Below are 22,256 nucleotides of genomic sequence, written 5' to 3'. Positions count from 1 at the left end.
TAAACCTAACAACCAACCGATGCTAAAAGTTTAGCTCTTCGGAAAATGAAATTCAGAATCTCTTCATTCGTTTAATCAATTTAGAATCCTTTCATTTATTTCAACTATTTAAAATTAAAATTAGTGTTTAAAGTAGAATATGGATTTTGTTGGTTCAAATAGATTTTGATCTAGGGTTGTTGTGTGATCGTCTACACATCTTCTGTTGTTAAGAAGATAGCTTGGAGAGGCTATTGACAGCACTACTCATTTTATCTTAGAGAGGCTTGATCAAGTATTACTCAGTGTTGGCCTGAAGAGGTGGAGTCACATACTTATAACTTTACTTAGTGTTGGTTCTCATAAAGGGACTCGTGAAAGATGCTAAGTTCTTGAGGGGTGCTAAGAAGTACGTTTTGGAAATGATGGATAAAGGGATGAGATCCAATGCTGAGATGTACACCTCTGTGTTTGAAGGCTTGGTCAGGGAGGAGAAGCTGGATGAGGTTCTGGTTGATAAAAGAGGCTCTCTCTGTTTTCAGAAATGTCATGGACATCCTTTTTGGCAAGTAGCCAACTCTCAAAAGTGTGGTATGCAAAATTTGGAACATTGAATTTTGGGGTGACTTGTGACAATGAAGTGTCTGTTTACTAGTTCACTTACCTTCAACCAACTTCCATGTTAACAGAACATTTAAATTTGAGCTCCTCTCAAAGATATCCAAACATAACAGAAACATGCACATTTAGTTTGTGGCTTGTTTTACATATATGGATTTTGTTGGTTATGTGTTTCCCTTGGAAAGTTCTTATGTTGAAAATTTGCCATATCTCTTTATATGAATTAAATAAGTGGGATCTTTTAGAATGTTTATAAATAGAGAAACAGATATAATATTTTAGTTAAACATTGTGATGTATATAAAAGGATTCTAATCATTCTGGTTATTAGTTAACTTACCTTCAACCAACTTTCGAATTAACAAAACATTTAAACTACTATTTAACACATTTGAACTTATGTTGAACTATAAACATTAATGCAAACTACTATCAACTTATCAAGTTTAACACATTTGAACTTATGTTGAACTATAAACATTCATGCCACTATGCCAGTAATGTGGAGGATTTGTGTAAATAGTTTTTATGACTTACCTACTGTTTTAAGATTATTTTTTTAAGATTATTTTTATAAGCCGCTCATATTAGTTTGTGAATAGACACTTAAACCTACAAGGCTCATCTCAATAAACTTATCAAATTAGCTTTTGAATAAAAATTTATCACATAAACGCTTATTGTCATAAGTACTTGATTAAAAGCTTATCACATAAATGCTAATGGTCATAAGCACTTGAATAAGCGGTTCACAGCACATGTTAAACAAATTACAAAATCATAGAGAAGCTTAGATATCAGATTCATACGTTCAAAAATAAAAGATATCAGATTCAAATTGTAGACATGTCTAACTTGTACGATATTTATATTAAACAATTGGAAACATGTCTTGCATATAAAGCTATTCCTGCCTTTTTCTGAAACATATTTAGGTTCAAGTGGATCATAGACATGGTTAAGCAGTCAAAACAGCACTATACAATCACTGTTCTTACCAAACAAGGAAAATGATAAATAAATTTTACATTAAGAGTAAAGAAGAGAAAAACCTAGGACTAAAGCTATGGAGATTACTAAACACGAGACAAGTTGAACAGCATTGATTCTGTAATTCAATCTGGGAAGCATCTTTTAATTTCCTGAATCCATTAGGCCATCACCAGCAGCAGCTTGGACAGTTTGGCGGAAAAATTAAAGAAGAGTAGACTAAAATGAGTTCCGTTTTTTGGGACACTCTGCTGCAAAATGCCCAGATTGTCCACAATTAAAACAGGCACCTCCACTGCTGCCTCTGCAATGCACATTCAGATGTCATGAGTTTTAAATACAACAAAACATTACACAGAAGGAATCTTACTATATGTTGTATAGGAAGAAAATTACTAATCATATGCTTAACAGTTCCTATAACTAGTATACTATAATAACCTGTTCGATGGTGAAGACCTGCTTGATCGTCCACCTCCAATTAGCCAGTCATCCCCACTGCTTCTTCTTCCCATTCCAGACCTGCTGTTACCGGATCCATAACTTCTACCACCTCTCCCACCTCTCCCCCCTCTCCCATATGTATTGCCAAACTCGTCATCAGAGCTTCGGTCCCCACCCCATCCCGATGAGGAGCTTCTAAAACCTCCCCGATCCCTAGAACCCCCCCTCCGGTTGCTTTGACCTCTGTCAGAAAACCTCCCATAGTAATCACTTGTAGGTTCATCATCTTGCAAAGCAGGTAACTGCCAATACAAAGTAACATGTGAATGACATTTATCAAATTAGTAATCCAATAATCTGATACCAAAATATATTGCTTTGGTTGGGGGAGAAAAACAGGCTCAGACACTCAATATAGACCGAATATAAAACAAAAATATTAACCAAATATTGTAATTAACCTTGGTGATCAAGGAAATAGTGTTTCCAGGGGGTATGTCCTTCTTGAGCAACTCTCTAGCAATATCCTCCGGAAGATCAAAAACAGCTCCTTGAACCTGATGTAGGCATTAGGTACTTTCAATTAAATTTAACACTGGTGATTAATAGGACCGAAGTCCCTAACATGAAAACAACACAAAATAGTTAAACAATACTATTCAGATACATAGTTATAAAAGGTACAAACCCTTTCATCTGCAATTAAATGTATTTTTCCAACTTCATCAGCAGCTGGAGAATAAACATCAGAAAGAAACCCAGTGACTGATCTAGCAGAAAGATATTTTCCATGAAGAGCATCTAGATCTCGAGTTAGTTGTAATGTAATGCATCCCTGCAACACCATCATTTTAACGAGTTAAACATTTTAATTGAGGACCAACCTTCAAATATATTTTGTAGAATAACTTCAACTTAAAAACAAATCAAATAAGAACTAGTTTTTTCAAAATCTCAACTGAGTGGCGAACATAAAATATTAAAACCAAAGTTATCTCGTGAGCAAACACCTCAATGCCTCATAAAATTGAACGGTACTATATTGCAATCGTTATTCTGCAATATTTATTTTCTGTTAGATTCACATGGTACATCTCCTACATACTGTTCGTACAAATAATTTACCTTTGCTATTATCTAGAAGGATATGGAGGATTGAGGAATAATAAATGAGGTACAAAATTTTTAGCCATAAGAACTTCAATAGGAGATATATGCTTCTCCAATACCTGTTCCTGATTGATAAGAGACCGGGATGATGGAGGTCGAGAGAACCCACTCAGTTGTGCTAGTGCAGCTGCAAGGACACTTGTTCCTCGTTCCTCAACTAGTTTTTGTGCAGTTGCGGTGAAAAATTCAACAGATTCAGGATGAACTCTACTAAGTGCAGCAACAACTTGCTCGGCAGATGATTCCAAAATCTCCTGCGTAGCTGGTGGACTAACAAATTCAAATTTGCAGCCTACATCATGCTCAAGGGATCTAACAGTTCTCCTCTGGTTACTGGTATACATCAGAATGGCAGTACCCTCTTTTCCTGCACGACCGGTACGACCAGAGCGATGTACAAAAGTCTCAGGATCATTGGGAAGTTCATAATGTATAACCTGAAGAAAATATTGTAAGTTGTAACATCAAGAAGCTTTACAATATGTTGAGAACAGACAGCAATTGATAAAAACTTTTCAATTCTAACAAAAAATTCTTAATCTTCTCTGGTGGCAAACAGAGTTGAAATTGATATGGAAGAATTAATCAAGGTACTGTTTACACAAAAACTTTGTAACACATTAAATTCTAACTGTGATATCAGATTAAATAGTGCACGGAGATAAAGATTAAATAATAAGGTCAGATGTAGAAGAAATATCAAATATCTCTGAAAACAGAAAATCCAAATTATGCTTTGACAAGCAACCCAAACTCAAGACTTGAGAATCCTAAGCCAGAATACGCAAGAAAATGCACATCGATCGGAGGGATACAATATCACAAGACCCAAAGTTTTAAACAGTAAATTTCCAACAATTGAGTTAAAACCTAAATCTTCAATTAGAAACCCTGATTTCCAAATCACATTAATCCAAGTGGCAGGGTTTATTGCTTTGTCTTCAGTTGGCGTTGAATGTAAAATACATAATAAAAATTTAAAAACTGCTCGAATGTGAGAAGATTCATATAGAACCAAGACTGGAGATAAGATGACATGAACCAAAAGCACAGTTATGTACTTACCAAATCAACATTAGGAATATCAAGTCCACGAGAGGCAACATCAGTGGCAACAAGCACTGTGAATTTTCCTTGCCGGAAACCATTCAACGTTCTCTCTCTCTGATGCTGAGAGATATCACCATGCAGTGCTTCAGAAGCTATACTATTTGTTAATGACAATGATACTTCATCAGCATCTTTTTTTGTCCGCGTGAAAACAATAGTCTTCCCACCCTTTGCATAGACCTAAAGGACATAGTAATATTCACTGAAATTATTTAACTGTCTTCTCGTATCATCAAGAGCAACTTAAAGTACATTTGGAAAATATTTTAAATTTAAATTTGTAACAGAAATATGAGTCTTAGAGAATACACAGCCATGAGTTTGTGTCAAGATATTCAACAAGAATTACATCCCAACACGAGAATGGAGATAAAGAATTTACTTGCTCAATATGCATGACTACCAAACCAGGGTTTTCTTGAAATAGTTGGTCCCGCTTCTTTCAACCATCTCAGAAACTTGCAGAACAAGTTTTTATTGTATTATTATTTTAAATATTTTTTGTCTCCTCATCTTATAATAACAGTACTATAACAGTATTACTCAAGATACCTATTAAAACGTCCTCAGAAAAGCAAACAGCATAAATTTACTAACAACGTGCTACGATTGTAGAAACTTACAGTTACAAGATCGGAAAGCATTGTCCGCTTTGAATTTGTAGTGGCTGATACAGCATATAGCTTGATCCCGTGTGCAAGCTTCTCTTCATCCTCACCGACCTTGTTAAACAGAAAAGTGAAAAGTATCATAAGTTCATAACCGTTATTTTAAACGCGTCATAATTACAATAACTTTAGTGAGCACAATTCCGACTGTTGACCGAGCAGTGGAAGAAAATGCGAAATAGATTCAGTTCTAGTCCAAATTCATCAATGCTTTCCCCTTTTTCGTCTCTAAATTCACTATACCATACACAACATAAGATACTTTTAAAAAGGTGAAAACAGGACTACAATGAGGAATTGCATCACTGCAATTAACTACATTGTTCAGAACAGGGGGTGCACACTTGCAATGACCAAGTTACGATCAGCAGTAAACACACACAAAAATGCTAGTAATATGTTAGTAGATATGCTAAGGATTATGCTAGAACATGCAGTCAAACAAAAGCCTTTCTTTTCAAGTAGTTAATGCCACTCAGGTGAGTTTTACATCAATCAGAGTCAAATACTTGAGGTCGGCTACATGCCTACACTATGTACACTTGTACAGTCATATGAGTAGCCTAATATAAGTTTTCAAATATTTAGTCTACTATACTTTATATATATTTGCAGAGAAGAGATGTCAAAAAGTAATAATATTTACCAAATCAATTGTCAATGGTTTGTTCAAATATTTTCTTGACAATTTCTTCACCCAACCCGGCATGGTTGCAGAAAAAAGCATGGTCTGCCGCCCAGTTGGGACCGTTTGTAAAATTGTTTCAACATCCTCCTCGAACCCAACAGCAAGCATCTGATCAGCTTCATCAAGGACCAAATACTGAACCTCAGTCAGTCTAAGGCTGTTCCCATTTACTAGGTCAATTATTCTGCCAGGTGTTCCAACCACAACATCAACACCACGCGAAAGTGCATTTTGCTGTGTTGCATAAGCAACACCACCATAAACACAGACTGTGCTCAGGTAAGGTGCAGATTCTTTTATCTCCTTCTCGACCTGCTTCGCTAACTCCCTAGTCGGCGCAAGTACCAACGCCTTAGGAAGACGCCCAGACCGCCTGCTTAAAATGAACAAACAAATGCATCAACAACAATATATCAAGTACCAACCAAGCCTAAAAGGTATACATACACATATGTGCTCTAGATTTCGGGTTAAGAGCAGTTCAATCCCAACTGTTCAAAAAGGGTATCTTTTATTCTCCTACATTTTTTAAAATACACAAAAATAATAATAAACCCTTGTGAAGCTAATCCCAAAAGTACCATTTAGCACATTTTGAAAATCTCAGGGAGCAAATACACCTTATTCTTAAATGGGACATGAACAGAAAACCAAAGTAGTACTAATTTGTGTATTTTTTTTTTCATTATACTTATGCATGAATGATTCTACCTCTGAGGACTTTGTGAATCATCAGTGACACCTTTGATAATTGGAATTCCAAATGCTAAGGTCTTTCCAGTTCCAGTCTTTGCTCTAGCAATGATATCTTTCCCTTCCAGTGCAGGAACTAACACAGCTCTCTAAATCACCAAAAAAATTCATATAAATATTAACTTCAAGTCAGAAAAACAAAGCTATGTATCTTCACATTATCTACACTTGTTGAAAATGAAGAAATAAATGAAAAACCTGAATGGGGAAAAGACTAGTGATTCCACGGTTGACAAGCGAACGAACGAGTTCAGAAGGCAAACCCAGCTTAGAAATGTCGAGCTCGTCGTTGCTGACAGTGGTGGGAGGAGCAAGGTCATACCCGTCAGCGTTAACGTCGTCAAGAGCAAGACCCTTGAAGGCTTCTTCGGCGGTGAGGACGGAGGAGTTCGGGGTGGCAACGGCTGAAGAAACAAGGCGGAGGCGGGTCCTGTTGAGGTTGGAAGTTCGGAGAAGAACGGAGCTGAAGCGGGAGCGGTTGTCGAGAGAAATGAAGGCTGTTGCGGTGGTTGGTCGTTTGAGGAGTTCGAGAAGAGGGGTTTGGTATGTGGAGGAAACAACCGCGACGGAAGAAGAAGAAGAAGCCATTTTCAGAGAAGTTGAAGAAGAAGAAAGGAGCGGCGAGGAGATAAGGCCACGCAACTTTGCCTCTTGGAGTCTATGCCCCTTTTAAACCTCACTGCTCATTACTCTTTTTCTTTTTAATTTTTTATTTTCTTTTTCCTTTGTGTTCGATAAGTTGGGATGACACTAGGTCGGGTCGGGTACTGTAGTACATTTTCCATACCCGTGTTTTTATTATGTATGTAGCTCAACTGGTTAAAGGCATGTTTTGCTACTAAGTCCTGAGTTCGAATCATCCTCACCCCTTTTTCCCATTTCTGAATTTTGATAATGATGTGACATGCCACGTGGCCTGCCTTGTAACTAAAGTAGTGTCATGTAAGCCCCTTCCGTTAGTTTTTTAACGTCAGAGTGACGGATGGGCATTCGTTGCACTTTTGAGAAATATAGAGGTTATAAACATAGACGAAAAAAGAGTAGAGACATCATTTGCACAAACTTGATGCATCAGGGGCATGAAATGTTTTTTAACCTAAAATTTAAAAGAAATATTAACCTAAGAGTTGTTTACACACTTCAAAAAATTGAAAGACATAAACACACATTTTAAAACATCAATGTTTAAGTCGAACACGACCCAAACTTCAAGAGTCTTTTTTTTTTATGCTTAACAGAAAACAAACGAAAACAGAACAAAACAAACAAAGCGAAACACCCCCTACAACCTAACAAAGGTTGAGCCTAGAGAGTTAGCTAAAAGCAAAGGTTCCAAGTCAGGAGGGGGGTCCTGAACAAGGAGGAAATCTAAATCCTGTCTGGCTCCCATTTTAGCTAAGAAATCAGCGCAAGCATTTCCCTCACGCAATGTATGCTCCACTCGCACCTCCCAGGGCCGCTGCAGGAGCTCAACAATGTTATAAATCAAAGCCGCCAGCACATGAAAATGAGAGGGAGGGTCACCAACTAGAGCCACAACTAGCAAAGAGTTCGAGTAACAAACCACCCTTCTGTGGCCTCGCTCCCACGAGATCCTCAACCCATGAAAAATCGCCATAAGCTCCATATGTAACACCGAAGCTTGACCACCAAAGCCAGCAAAACCAAGAAGCAACACACCACGGGCATCCCGAAAACAACCACCATACCCGGAACGAAGCGGGGACCCCAAAGCACTCCCATCACAGTTCACCGCTATTTCCGACTCCCCGGGAGGAATCCAAGAAACCAGACGGGGCGGCATGATACGAGGAAGATTGGACCAAACCTGAGAAAAGAGAGCTTTTTGGTTCATGATCGACCGGACTAGCACCTCATCCGACACTGTTGCATGATCAAAGCTGGCCTTGTTTCTCGCGGTCCAAATACCCCAAATCGCAGCAAGAGAAGTGAACTCAGCGTCAACCATAATTGTCTTAAACCAGTCCCGTGGTTCAGAGCAGCTGAAGGAAGCATGCCTCGGGCTGAGACCCAAGCGAAGCCAGATGCGGCGAGCGAAAAAACAGTCCCGCAGACAATGAAGGACAGTTTCTGGGTATAAATTACACCTTGGGCACAGCGATGACGGGGACATATTCCGGCGAAAGCGAAGATCATTTACAGGAAGAGAATTATGGCAACAGAGCCAAAGTAGAAAGAGCACCTTGAAGGGCCCGTGCAAGCGCCAAACCCAGCTCCAATCCTCAGCAGTAGAATGATTATTCCCGCCAGGATCCGACGCACGACACGCAGCCAACAGCCAATGATACCCCTCCTTAGCTGAATTCATACCAGAGATTGAGAAGACCAAACAAAACAATCACGAACCTGACTACTGGTAGTACAGTCACGCTGCATATTCAACTCCTGGACATCAGCTGGCAGCTGCGCATAAAGAGCAGAGAAATCCCAGCGGTTATCTATGATTACATCCCGCACAGTACCTTCGAGGTCGTGAATATCCACAGCAGCAACCCGGTCACAAAGCTTAAAATTGCCAAGCCATTCTGTAAACCAGAGGGATGATGCTCCATTCCCAATCTTGAAGGAGAAACCACTTTTAATAACATCTCTTGCTTTCTGAATTGATCGCCAAACCACAGACCCTCTCGTGCTTTGCATAGATAACAAATTCCCACACACACCATACTTCCCTCTAATCAAATAAACCCAAGGTTCCAGCTCCTCCTGAATTAACTGCCAAACATTTTTCCCAAGAAGTGCAACGTTATGGTCCCTAGCCTTGCGCAAACCCAATCCACCCCAAATCCTTGGCTGAGCAACAGCGTCCCAATTCACCAAGTGGATACCATGATTACCCGTCCCTTTCCAAATAAATCTTCGGATTGCAGCGTCGATATCATTACAAATTTTAGTCGGAACCCAAATATGCTGCATGCAGTAAGTAGACATAGATGACAAAACAGATTGAGCGAGAGTCACTCTACCTGCTCTATTAAGAATATTATGCTTCCAGGCAGCAACCCGAGCACTCACACGATCAACCATGAACTGAAAGTCGCTATTAGTCGCCCTGTCGTTAAAGATTGGGAAACCTAAATATTTTCCCATATCATTAGAGAACTGAATGCCTGTGATGTCCGTTATCCTACCCTTCATGACAATAGATAAATTCCGCTGGCCCATGGCCTTGGATTTGCTCTCGTTAATGCGGAGACCCGAAGCTTTGCAGAAGGAGGCTAAGATCGCTTTAACCATTGTGACTTGACTCAGAGAGGCCCTAGCAAACAGAAGAAGATCATCAACAAAAAGGAGGTGGGAGAGTTGAAGACCAGAACCCCGAACTGTAACAGGCTTCCAAATACCATCTTGAACTGCTGCAGAGATAAGAGAACTAAGCCTCTCCATACACAAAACAAAGAGATAAGGAGACAGAGGGTCACCTTGCCTCAACCCTCTTTTCGGACTGAACCCCGGGAGCTTATCTCCATTCCACAACAAAGAAAGAGAGACAGAGGTAATACAAAACATAATGATCCTGACACACTTCTCCGGAAAACCAAACTCCCTCAGAGTACACTCAAGAAAATTCCAATCTAGGCGATCATATGCTTTCTCTAGATCCAATTTAAAAATAACATCACCCTCCCGCCGCTTGGTCTGCATCATAGAATGAACAACCTCCTGAAGAACAATGGCATTATCAGTAGTACTTCTTCCGGGAAGGAAACTACTCTGAAACGGGCTAATCAAGTCATTCAGAAAGGGGCGTAATCTGTTCACCAAAATTTTCGAAATGAGCTTGTGCATGACATTGCAAAGGCTGATCGGTCTAAATTCCTTGAAGGATGAGGGATTATCCCCTTTAGGGATCAACACAACAAGGGTCTCCACAACAGTCGGGTCAAAACTTCCTTGCTCAAAGGCCTCACGCACAAACATAAACATTGAATCACCAACAACCTCCCAGTATCGTTTGTAGAAGCAAGCCTGAAACCCATCTGGCCCTGGAGCTTTAAACGATCCCATTTGGTGAATAGCTGAAGTGACTTCCTCCTTCGAGATCATTCGAACCAGCTTCTCAATGCCCGTAGGAGACAAGGTAGGCAACTGGGGAGTGGAGATGCAGCTAGGATCTGTTTCATCACAAGTAGCAAACAAGTTAGTCTAATTTTCTTTTTTCCTTTTTCCAAAAATAAATAAATTATGGTTTACCCTCCCTCGTACACGGATAATACCTCTATATATATATATGTAATCAATATTTTTTTAATCTTAAGAGGTATTTAATTTCATTTAGTGTGAACCGTGAACCCAGACATAGTTAGCTATACAGATTCACACCAGTACATGCGTGTACACGCACGCAAATGTATCGAAATCACAAACAAAATATTAGAAAAAAGTATAATATAAAATATTCACATGAAAACTGTCATTTAATATACTTAAAATTAATTTTTTATATTTATAATATAAATATGTTTAATTCAAACGAAACTTAAACAAATATAAAACTCACACTCAACAAAAAAAAATAATGACTTACCCTTCTCCATACACCGATAATACCAATATATAAACATTAATGAAATATTTATTTTAATTTAGTGTGCACTAACACACAATTAATTGTCAGATTCACACAAAAACATGAACGTTCACGCACAAAAATGTACCAAAATCACAAAAAATTACAATAAAAAAAATTATAAAATACTCACATGAAAGCACCCATTTAATACATTTAAAATTAACTTTTGATATTGATGATAAAAAATAATTAATTCAAATGAAACTTTAACGAATATAAAACTCACACTCAACAATTCATTCAAATCTTGTATAGTTTTACCTATTTTATTTTCCATTTTTAATATGAATTTCCACGTATGACATAGCATTTGATGACTGTAATGTATTCACCTTAATATTTATGGTATGTAGTTTAATTTCTGTTATAATATAATGCAGTCAACCAAAATCCATATACCTTGGTAATTAATATGCATTAGATAAATTTCTATGTTAGCTGAGAAGGATCTCTATAAAACCGTGACAATATAGGGGTGAAACTTGTGCAATTGCAATTTCAATATGTACTTAACATTATATTTTCTCATTATTTCCTGTGCAATTGCGGCTATGGCAAACAAGAAGGTGAAACTTGCTCATAACCCTTGTGAGTCACCTTCAAAAGCAACATTCGAAAAATTGAAGAAGGAATTTATACAAGAGGCGAAAGAGCACAGTATTTTGTCTGGTGATGAAATATTCGTCATACTTCGCGACCCAAAGTTTACTGCGAAAGAGTATTTTATCTCTATAGATCCAAAAGGGAACGTGCGTGAGACCGTGAAGAATATTACATCTGATGATTGAGGATCTGAAAGATTTCAAAATTTTGCTGCGAAGAAATAAAAAGAGATTAAAAATAAATCTCAGACAATAATTTAATCTCATTTAGTTTTCATTGTTCTTAGCGATCTAATATTTTTGCATCATAATGATGTTTGTACTTTGAAGAAAGACTCATGTCGTTTGTCCTTTATCAGTCTTATGCTTAGAGGCATGACCTCTTTCTTTACATTGTCATTTTTGTTGAGTATTTTGAGGCCTGCCCTCAATTTTCTTTTGTTTAAAAGCCATTATATAATATGCCTCTCTAGTGATCCTTCAAGACCAATAAATACCAAACAATATCAATTTGTCATCCAATTAACCATATTGAAACATCAAATGATAAATTGCCTCCAATTTTATGAGAATTGGACATAAATCACTACTTGGATTTGATAATAATTTTTTTCGAGGCGTTGATTTTAATTGCACACCCATTATGGTTATTGTTGTTTTCCACGAAAACAGGAGCTTAAAATATTGATGTGGTTACAAGGGTTGTTACAATTGAGATGGTATGGGTTTAAATTTGATGTTGCGTGCACTTTATCTGATAAACGTTAATTTGATGTTGGGATTCAACTTATGAATATAATTTTTGAGTTGAATCTCAACCACAATCGTGAATTTGAAATTGTGATTCTATGGGACAATTATCCATAATATGACTGATTCAAGAGAAAGAAGTAAGAATTGCCCTTCAAATCTCAAGAACAATCTAGATCGTTGAATCTATAAACCTAACAACCAATCGATGCTAATAGTTGAGTTCTTTGGAAAATGAAATCCACAATCTCTTCATTCGTTTAATCAATTTTAGAGTCCCCTCACTAATTTCAAATATTTAGAATTAGTGTTTAAAGTAGAATATGAATTTTGTTGGTTCAAATAGTTTTTTGCTCTAGGGTTGTTGTGTGAGTCGTCTACACATCTTATGTTATTAAGAAGATATAGCTTGAAGAGGTTGTTGAAAGCACTACTCATTTTAGCCGGAGAGGCTTGGTCAAGTATTACTCAGTGTAGGCCTGAAGAAACTGATAAAGGTATTTCCCTTGTTTGAACTGAGTAAAGTAGATACATGTTTATCGTTTTTAGAGATTGTGTGAATATCGGTTACACTAATTAAATATTGATTCAAGTGGATAGAAATGTGTTTGAGAAACTGTTTTTGTGATCTTTAATATAAATGAATGCAGTAAAAGAAGGTTTACAGAGATAACAAAGAAGAACATGTATCCAGAAATGCATTCGCCTAACCTCTAATTATTTTTAACTCAAATACTTTTGTAAATGTTGATTTCACTTAAGATGTTGAGAGTTATCCACCAAACTATCTCTAGCAAAGGTGAATCTGTCAGTGAGAATTCCTAGACGAAATTCCTTACCATTTGGAAAACCAAAAGGAACACTAAAGCTGAAATGATATCTCAAAGACATTCTTAATGACCAATCTATCATAAGACAAGGTACCCAAGCTTGTGAATCTTCATTGTCCCCCCAGAAACTCATGTTATAACTCAAAGCCCCACCTATCATGTGGAAATCCACAACTGTTCCTAACCAAGATATTCTCACCCTAAGACAACTAATCCATTGAGGGGTTTCTCTCTTGAACCAGACCCGCTTTTATCTCTCGATGTCATTTAGTCCATAAAAATCTAACACGAATAACTGGTACTTGAAGTGCAGAAAGTAAAACTTTAACACACGACGTGACCTAAGACATAGACGTTCTACCTTCATTGTACAAAGCATAAACTAATTCATATGAACCTCCTGATCTAATTATAAATTAGTGAAGCTATTTGATTATCAATTGATTGGTTAGAAGTCTGAAGCATAGAAAGAAACATCATACATGAAAGATTTTGATTTACATCAATGAATGAGTTTACAACAATCAAATAATCAAGCTATATAATGTATAGAAGGGAAATCATAGAAGAGATGAAATCCATAAAAAAGAAGACGAATTCACGACCATAGAAACTTTCTCAAGCTTTCCATGGCCTCCAAGAGGTTGTCACCATTCTCTGAAGTTCCACTCCATCAATTCCTAGCCGAGGGACCCTCCCTCTATGAAGCTCAGCTCCCCTAGTATGATTATAGAGAGAAAATAGAAGAAGAATGGGAAAGATCACGAAAAAAAAAGGGCCTTGCAATTTATTGGTGTTAATTTAGTTTTAAGTTAGTAAATCAAAGGTGGAATTTTTTTTAAGAAATTAAATAAAAACAAATTAAAAAATTCACATGAGCTAACACTGACATGTGGAAGCATCGTCTATGATCGACGATGACACTTGACAAGGTTACCAAAGCTCGGCGAGCATTAAGAGTGGGTTATTTTTTAAAAATTAGCGACATTTGAACAACTTTACTCTGATGAGAGACTAAGGACCCGTTTAGTATGTTGTATAGTATAAAACGTGATAGTTTGAGGTCTGATCGTATTAGACTTGATCATATTAGGCCTGATAAAAATTTAATACTATGCAATGTTTGGTCATACATCGTATAACTTATAAAAATGAGGATTGTTTTAGTGGATAGCGGTGGTGTCTGACGTGGCTGTGGCGATGATGGAATGTGGCGGTTGTGGTGGTGGTTGTAGGTGATGATGCCGAGTGACAACGACGGTGTAGGTGGTGGAAGTGGTTGTGGTGTTGGGTGGTGGTGGCTGAGGTGGAAGGTGGTAGTGGCAGTGCAAGTCGTGATAACGATGGTGATGGAGTTTGTGGCAGTGGTGGAGGCGGCAGCGATGGTGGCGATGGCGGAGAGTGGTGGTTGTGGAATTGCATTAAATATTTTCATGTAGGTTATACATCAAACTGTTATCATACCTTAACCATCATCTATATGGTGAATTAAATAATACATTATTTTGTCATATAATAGAAGATTGATGTACAAACTTATGCAATACAATATTAGCACCAAACAATAACAATGAATAAATTTATAATAAAAGACATTGTTCTTTTCCATTTTCCTTGACAGCCGCCACTATTTGTTGCCACTAACACCATCTCTTCCACTCAGTTTTGCAGTTATTCCCTTCATTCTCATCAACATCTTCACAGATCGACTCTGTTCCCTCCCACCCAATTCTCGTTTCTCCGATCTCCGATCGTGGCTAGGCTAGGGTTCACACTCTCTTCCTTCTCATGGTGCCACTCTCCTCGTTCCCTACCCAAAATCCAAGCGTTGTGGAAATGCGTCTATAGCAACTTCGACTAGGGCATTTCTAAATTTGGCCACAGAAATGGCGGAACATCTTCCAATCTACCTCTACATCGTCGCGTTCCTCTGCACAATTGGAGCTGTTTCTTTGGCTCTGCTGCACATTTATAAGCACATTGTCAATTACACCGAACCCACTTACCAGCGCTACATTGTTCGGATTGTTTTCATGGTTCCGGTGAGTTGTGTAGTCTCAAACATCCCTTTTTCTTGTTTTATCGATTACTGTTAGTTAGAGTGTAACTTCACTCTTGTTTTTCTAGATTCTGTTTTGTTGTGTTGGCTGAATTTGATGTCTTTCTGCATTTTGTTGATTGCATCTTTAGTAGTTTATGTGATCGAACAACACCCGAGTTTATACGTAGTGAAGTTGAAGAATCAATGTACTAAATTTGCATCCATTTTAGATAGGGATTGTTAAAATGGGGTATTCATGTGAATGGGGAAGAGGGGAAGTGGGAATCATGTAGAGGGATTCCATTACCATCGGTTTTCATGATCCGGGAAGTGGAAAGTTCAGTAATTCTTTTCGGCTTTGTTTGCGAGCTGGATTTTGGAGTGGAGGGAAGGGAAATAAGAGGCTTATGAGAAGCCCTCCGCTTGGTTGAGAGATTTTTAAGAAGGGGTAAATGCTTTGGGGAATTTTTTAAAACCCTACAAATTGCAAAACCCCTCCAAGACCCTCCTTTAGATATTTTGTGGATTTCCCCCAAATTGGAGGTTTTTGAGAACTTCCAAACAAGGGGAGCAAACTCCCAAGCAAAGTCTTCAGCTTCTTGATTGGTTGTTGCTTCAACTATTCTATTTGGTTTGGGAGCAAACCTGTTTACTAGCTGTAGCTGATGATAGTGTATTTTTCTCATTCTGTATAATTTCTTTCACATATGGCTTCTATGTCTTTCCTAGCAATTTTTGTTTTAACTCCTTTATTTTCCTCTGTATTTTCATATTACATATCAAATAGCGGCTATAGGGTAGCGGATTTTTGGCTAATCGCGACACCGTTATTGCCCGCTATAGCGCGCTATTCCTGCTATTCACCGCTAAATAGCGGCCGAAATAGCGGATTTTTGGCTCACCGCGATTTGACAACCCTGCTCTTGATATTAGTTGTATTGCGTATTATCTCTCTATGATTTGATTTAATCATTATAGATGTAATTTTCTGGCAGGTTTATGCGTTAATGTCATTCTTGTCCCTTGTTCTACCTGCGAGTTCAATCTATTTTAATTCCATCCGAGAAGTGTAAGACATTCCTCTCTTTCTGTATTTATTTTGGTTGTTGCGGATATTAAGTTTGAAAACTTTTGTGTATGTTTTTTCTTTTCTTTCATTTGTGATTTATGGTTCACATGTGTACTTTCCTGTTTATTTTTATGATTTTGGAGATTGATTTGCCTATAGCCTAATTTTATGGGTATAAGTTATAATGACCATATACAATTGTTCTGGGTCTTCATTTAGTGAACACTGAACAGTCTGAAGTAGTTGCAGGGGTCATTTTGTCCTGAACCCCCTTGATGTTGATTTGTAGAAATTACTTGTTTGATATCCTGCTCTGAATAGAATCCAATTCCAATCATAAACTTTTTTTTCTTGTCCTTTTTAAATATTGATTTACCTTTTTGAGCATGTCTGAAGATATGTAATGACTAATGAGGTTATGTAGTTTTTCACCTTGTTAGGTGGTAATTCACTAACCACTAAACAAAACTTGAGAATAGCACTATTCTTCTCATCATGTGTTGATTATGTGACTGACACAGTTATAGGGTGAAGGAGAGTGTTGGAGCAGAAACTGTGCTTACATATAGAGTCATCAGTCATGAGAATGAATAGCACTTCCAGCTTTTCCCCATATATTAGTGTAATTTGAGTTGATTTGACTAGCTTTTATGTGTTCTAGTGTCTGCCAATTTGTAGTTCCCTAATCTGTATTGCTTGTTTTAAAGTTCATTTTATGACTTATGTTTGTTACTTAGGAGCAGTGTATTTATCGCATTCTCTTATCTTCTTTTTCAGTTATGAAGCTTGGGTCATTTATAATTTCCTATCACTGTGTCTTGCATGGGTTGGTGGTCCTGGAGCAGTGGTCCTCAGTTTAAGTGGTCGGGTTCTGAAGCCGTCGTGGTTTCTCATGACTTGTTGCCTTTCCCCTATACCGCTAGACGGGTGAGTATAAATCTGATGCATATTTTTGGATTAAAGCCTTTGTGCCTGGAAATGTTCCCTACAATTTTCCATGGAGTTTTAATTAATAACATAACGTTTGTAAGTGGTTAGGATTATGCAATTTTTGAAATATGAAAAATCTTAGAGAAACAAGAATTCTATTACAGACTTATAACATGGCAGCATAATGATTATATCATAGTTGAGGTTCTTCTCTCACTCCTGAACTTTTACTTCAGGCGTTTTATACGAAAATGCAAGCAAGGTGGTTTGCAGTTTGTGATTTTGAAGCCCATTTTAGTTGCTGTTACACTTATACTTTATGTCAAGGGGAAATATAAGGATGGCAATTTCAGTCCAAAGCAGTCGTACTTGTATCTTACAATCATATACACATTCTCATACACAATGGCGCTCTATGCTCTTGCTCTATTTTATGTGGCATGCAAGGATCTGCTTCATCCATTCAATCCAGTACCAAAGTTTATCATTATAAAATCTGTTGTATTCCTGACTTATTGGCAGGTAACTTTCTTTTTATGGTCTATTTGTTCCGTGTAGTATGAACTCTATTTGTGGCTCATTGTATTGTAACACAGGAAGACTATAAAATGGCTTGTTTTTGTGACTATAAGAAAGGATTTGTGAATGCTATGTAAGAATACTAAGGATGACTTTTTTGGTCTTTAGATGACTATACGTAATTTGTTAGGAGCTAACTTTTATAAGTTCTTCCCTCCAAATATAAAAGGAGAATATACATTTTGCACCTTCCATTCTAGAGTAGTCTGTGTATGGAAGAGACACGGATAAATCCAGGAATCAAGTGTCATGTTTTGTGATTTTGATACAGGGAGCTAGGATTTTATATTAGTCTCTGGTTGTAATTGTATATATGCCAGAAGTTGGGTTTGCTGCCTTTGTTTTCTTATCATTTACCTAAAATTTTGAACTTTGCTTATATTTTTATAGGTTTGTTTCTTTTCCCACTTTTACTGGAACACAAATTGTTTAAAATAATTTCGAAGTTTTTACTGCTCTGCATCTTCCACCCCCCCCCCCCCCCCCCACCCCCACCCCCACACACAAAACAATAGCATAACGAAATTAAAACACACTGGCACCTATTTATGTGTGTTCAGATGTCAGTTTGCTATAATGCCATGATTTTTTTGGGGGTAGCTTTATCTTATATTACATGATTACTTTTGTTGAATACCACAAGGTTGCTGTCTGTGACTCTGTGGGATCTAATTTAGAGTTTGAAGTTGAGCCACTTTTAAATTGTTGTTTCTGCTAGAGGTTTGAAGTGAGCAACTTTTTGTTTCTGATGTCTTAGGGTGTCTTAGTCTTCCTTGCTGCAAAGTCAAAATTCATTAAGGATGCAGATGAAGCTGCTATACTTCAAGATTTTATCATTTGTGTTGAAATGCTTGTTGCGGCTGTGGGCCACTTTTATGCATTTCCATACAAAGAATACGCTGGTGCTAACATAGGTGGTGTATCTCGTGGCTTCACAGCTAGCCTTGGTCATGCTTTGATGTTAAATGACTTCTACCATGACACAGTCCACCAGGTGACTCTCACTTTCTATATTCATCCCATGTATTTACATTTCTCCCATATTTCTATGCATGGTTTGATGCGTGGCTATACAACCATCATGCTGTAATTCTAGTTCCATGGGTTCTTCTCTAAGATTCTGTCTCTCCATTTGCTTGTTTAATCTTTACTTGTCTGATATTACTCAAACATCTGGCAGTTTGCACCAACATATCATGATTACGTTCTCTATAACCACGGTGAAGGTGAAGAAGGAACAAGGAAGTATAGGTCACGAACTTTTGTTCCGCTTGGCCCCGAGATGGATGCAGTGAGAAGAAATAAGCATATGTTTGAAAACAAGGTGGATGACATACAGCTCTCACGTTTCTCTTCTTCTAATAGCAGCACTCCCTCAAATTCAGGTCCCATCTCTGATGTCTCACATTCTGATGCAATGAAATCTTCCCTACTTGTGGATGTGTCAAATTCTGTATCTGTGCCGTACGATCTTACACTTATAGATTTAGATTTATCTGATCACCCTGAGAAGGTTCCAGCGGTTGATAAAGCTGGCACTAGGTGACTATGAGGAACATTCAGAGCTAAGCTAATGGGTAAATTGTGATTGCAAAGAGAGAAGTGTAGAGTGATTATGAGCCAAAGTTTGATTTGTTTGATTCCAGGAAAGCATTTAAGCTGATATGGAGCTCGTGTTTGTATCAGTGTGTAGCTTAAAAGCCTGAAGCGCTCCCAAGCGACCAATCCATGATGATTGGTGTTCAATTTCATGCTGAAAATGTCTCCATTGATTGTGTTACCGTGTGCACATTGTAGATACAGATTCATAGGCATTATACTTAAAAACATAACAGATTCTGAGTGAATATATATTAGAACTAAATCAACTTATTGATTGATTTATCAATCAGTCTGCATCACTTTGAAGTTTGAACTATGAATATCACTTTCTGAGATATTGTTGTAACTCTCGTTTGTTAGATGTTTTAATTCCAAACATGCCTCATGACTAAGCATGTGTTTGTATTTCTGTCAGCGTACATTAGAAGACAATTTGAATGTGCTTGTGGTCAATCAATGTCTCTTGTGTGAAGCGAGTGTATTTTTGGCTAACTTCAACTAAATACAAATACATACTAATTCCTCCATAAAAGCAACTACACAGGGTAATACCAATACAACAGGGGTGTTTATCATGAAGTATTTGTCAATTCATCATCGTCCTCTTCAGCTCACATTTGCACGTTACACAAACAATTATTGTTGTTTTTAATGTTCGTCGGCTTCAATGTCATCCAAATCACTTTATTTTGTTGCCATGTCTGCTGTTGTTATCTATGCACGACACTTGGTGGTGGTTGTAGTACTCTTCACATCAATCATTCTATTTAACACCCGAGGTTTAAGTTTCAGTTTGGACCGTGACAAAGTGCATGTTAAGATATATGTTGGAAAATCAGGGTTTGGCAAAATTAAAATGAATAAAAGCAATTTTCTTTAACTTTGTGATTGTCCATTGTAATTTTTCATTGTATATCCAACCATGCATTAACGTAAGCAAAGCTTTTGGCCCTACCGACTCAGGGGACTATACTCCTTAGTGAACAAGCTGCTGATGTGGACGCCTCTGTTCCAAGTTCCAACTTCCAAACCTACCAAAACATCAGTGGAGCCCAAGAAGAGGAGGAGGTTATGCGAATATTGTCTTGACTCATTTGAAGGATTCATATGGATAATGGGAGAGGAGGTCATGGCCTTATGGTAGTTTGTCTTGTGCTCTTGTCTTACCTGGATCATACATAAGCAACCATAAAGGAGCAATAAAGTAATAAGAAAAAAGTCAAACAAGTAATGCAAGGTAGAAGAGAACACAAAAAGCACGTGACCGTCCATCTAAAAGATCAAAAGTTATCCGTCTGTCCACGTGTTAAAGTACCTAAAATAAAAAAATTAAGTTAGGACTAAGTTAGTCTAAAAACACATTGTTAAATAAATGACACGGCTCGGAGAGACACCCTTAGGTCTAACAGACAGAGTGTTAATAATATATTGATGATCTTCGGTATGGAGGATTGTCTGCTCTATTACCCTTGTGACGGACATCAAAAGCTCATTTTAGAGGCTTACTGGAGCGCTAAAACGTCAAAGAATCTCCTTAAATAAGAATGTACACAAACTTGAGATTTCTCACAAATAAGAATTGTTTTATCATTTATAAATAACTCTTTAGTCATCTCTTAACAATAATAAATCTCATTCTTTCACATCATCTCTCAGTTTCTATTTCTCTGCCTTAAATAATGTGACAGGAGGACACTCAATTTGTATAATAAAGAAGAGGAAATAGAGAACACAATCTTGAGTGAGTTGGTGTAAGACTTTAGCGGCTGTGGTGGCGTGCGTCCAGGACAGAACGCCGTGTAAAGAAAGCAGAGCAAAATCAGGTTCGTTGAATTTCTAAAGTGAATGAATATACATAGTTCACACCCCTTTTCCTTTTTTCTCTAGCTTTCACATGACACACAACCATTCTTATCTTTTCTGTTAACATAACATCTTAAATCTCTTGTTATTCTTCAGAACCAAAGTGAGAGAGATAATCAAGAGAAATGGCAAGTGTGACTGTGAATCCATCATTGTTCCGGAGTGAATCATTAGGACACTACTACGACTACAACTACTACCCTGACCAGAACTACACCATGATGGAGAAGAGGCAGCTGTTCCTGAGAAGCTACCAGTTCTGTCAAAAGAAGAGTTTCACAGAGAGAATCAAAGGGTCTTTGATCCGTGCCAAGAAAGTTTTATGGCTAAGGCTATGGTCTTCTTCTGCTGGTGGATTTAGGAAGTTGGTCTTTTTCCCCAGGTTCAGATGCACCTTTTATTACCGGAGGAGACGGTTTTCGCGGCTGTTAAACCGCCACCACCGCAGCAAAACTGAATCTTCCTCTTGTTTCTGGTAATTACATGTCTGCTACTGCTAGTGTAGCATCTCACTAAGACACCATTATCATTCATTTCTTTTTATTTTGTTATTAGCCAGTTACAATGTCTCAATATGTATGTGTGATCAGTTTGGAGCTAGTACTAAAGATAATTGTTCATTACTCTCAAAAGTATGGGTTTTGCCTCCTCGCTTTACCTTTCCTTTTAGCAAAATGCTTCTACGATTGATTCTAAAGATAAAATCAATTGTGGGAAGAAGCTTGACTGATAGAATTGAACTAATTCAAATGTTATTTATCTTGTTTTATGGTTTTACTCATAGCTTCATATGCTTCTAGTCTAATGGGGTTAGCAGAAACAGAATTTGGGAATCACATTTGAAAAATTTATCTTAATTAGTATTTGGCGTGTTGCTAATCAGTTTGACTTTCCACCAAAATTCAGTTTTTCAGAAATGGGGTTTGTTATAATAGGATGTTATGTACAGAAAACACAAAAAATGGTCAATTTG

The 22,256-nt window shown here is 37.5% G+C and overlaps 2 protein-coding genes and 1 long non-coding RNA gene across 3 annotated transcripts; 2 read left to right on the top strand and 1 right to left on the bottom strand.

Annotated features, from left to right (window-relative positions):
* Nucleotides 1-1,438: 1,438 nt before the first annotated feature.
* On the bottom strand, nucleotides 1,439-7,079 carry LOC130717767 (DEAD-box ATP-dependent RNA helicase 3, chloroplastic-like). The gene is made up of 10 exons (XM_057568128.1): nucleotides 6,622-7,079; nucleotides 6,382-6,512; nucleotides 5,629-6,043; nucleotides 4,938-5,036; nucleotides 4,270-4,494; nucleotides 3,264-3,641; nucleotides 2,723-2,869; nucleotides 2,496-2,591; nucleotides 2,032-2,336; nucleotides 1,439-1,894 (listed from the first exon to the last, which is right to left on the bottom strand). The coding sequence occupies exons 1-10, from the start codon at nucleotides 7,009-7,011 to the stop codon at nucleotides 1,810-1,812; spliced, it is 2,271 nt and encodes a 756-aa protein (XP_057424111.1). The 5' UTR covers nucleotides 7,012-7,079; the 3' UTR covers nucleotides 1,439-1,809.
* Nucleotides 7,080-14,821: 7,742 nt separating this feature from the next.
* Nucleotides 14,822-19,766, top strand: LOC130718896 (uncharacterized). The gene is made up of 6 exons (XM_057569528.1): nucleotides 14,822-15,241; nucleotides 16,236-16,309; nucleotides 17,087-17,236; nucleotides 17,476-17,761; nucleotides 18,576-18,812; nucleotides 18,999-19,766. The coding sequence occupies exons 1-6, from the start codon at nucleotides 15,086-15,088 to the stop codon at nucleotides 19,362-19,364; spliced, it is 1,269 nt and encodes a 422-aa protein (XP_057425511.1). The 5' UTR covers nucleotides 14,822-15,085; the 3' UTR covers nucleotides 19,365-19,766.
* A 1,205-nt stretch (nucleotides 19,767-20,971) lies between these two features.
* Nucleotides 20,972-21,915, top strand: LOC130718269 (uncharacterized). Its single transcript, XR_009012567.1, has 2 exons — nucleotides 20,972-21,243; nucleotides 21,380-21,915. It is a non-coding gene; the product is annotated as an uncharacterized LOC130718269 (long non-coding RNA).
* The last annotated feature ends 341 nt before the right edge of the window (nucleotides 21,916-22,256 follow it).

Source organism: Lotus japonicus, chromosome 5 (genome assembly GCF_012489685.1).
Source record: "Lotus japonicus ecotype B-129 chromosome 5, LjGifu_v1.2".
Taxonomy (NCBI): Eukaryota; Viridiplantae; Streptophyta; class Magnoliopsida; order Fabales; family Fabaceae; genus Lotus; species Lotus japonicus.
The sequence above is the reverse complement of the archived record's forward strand: the minus strand, read 5'-3'. Positions and strand labels throughout refer to the sequence as shown.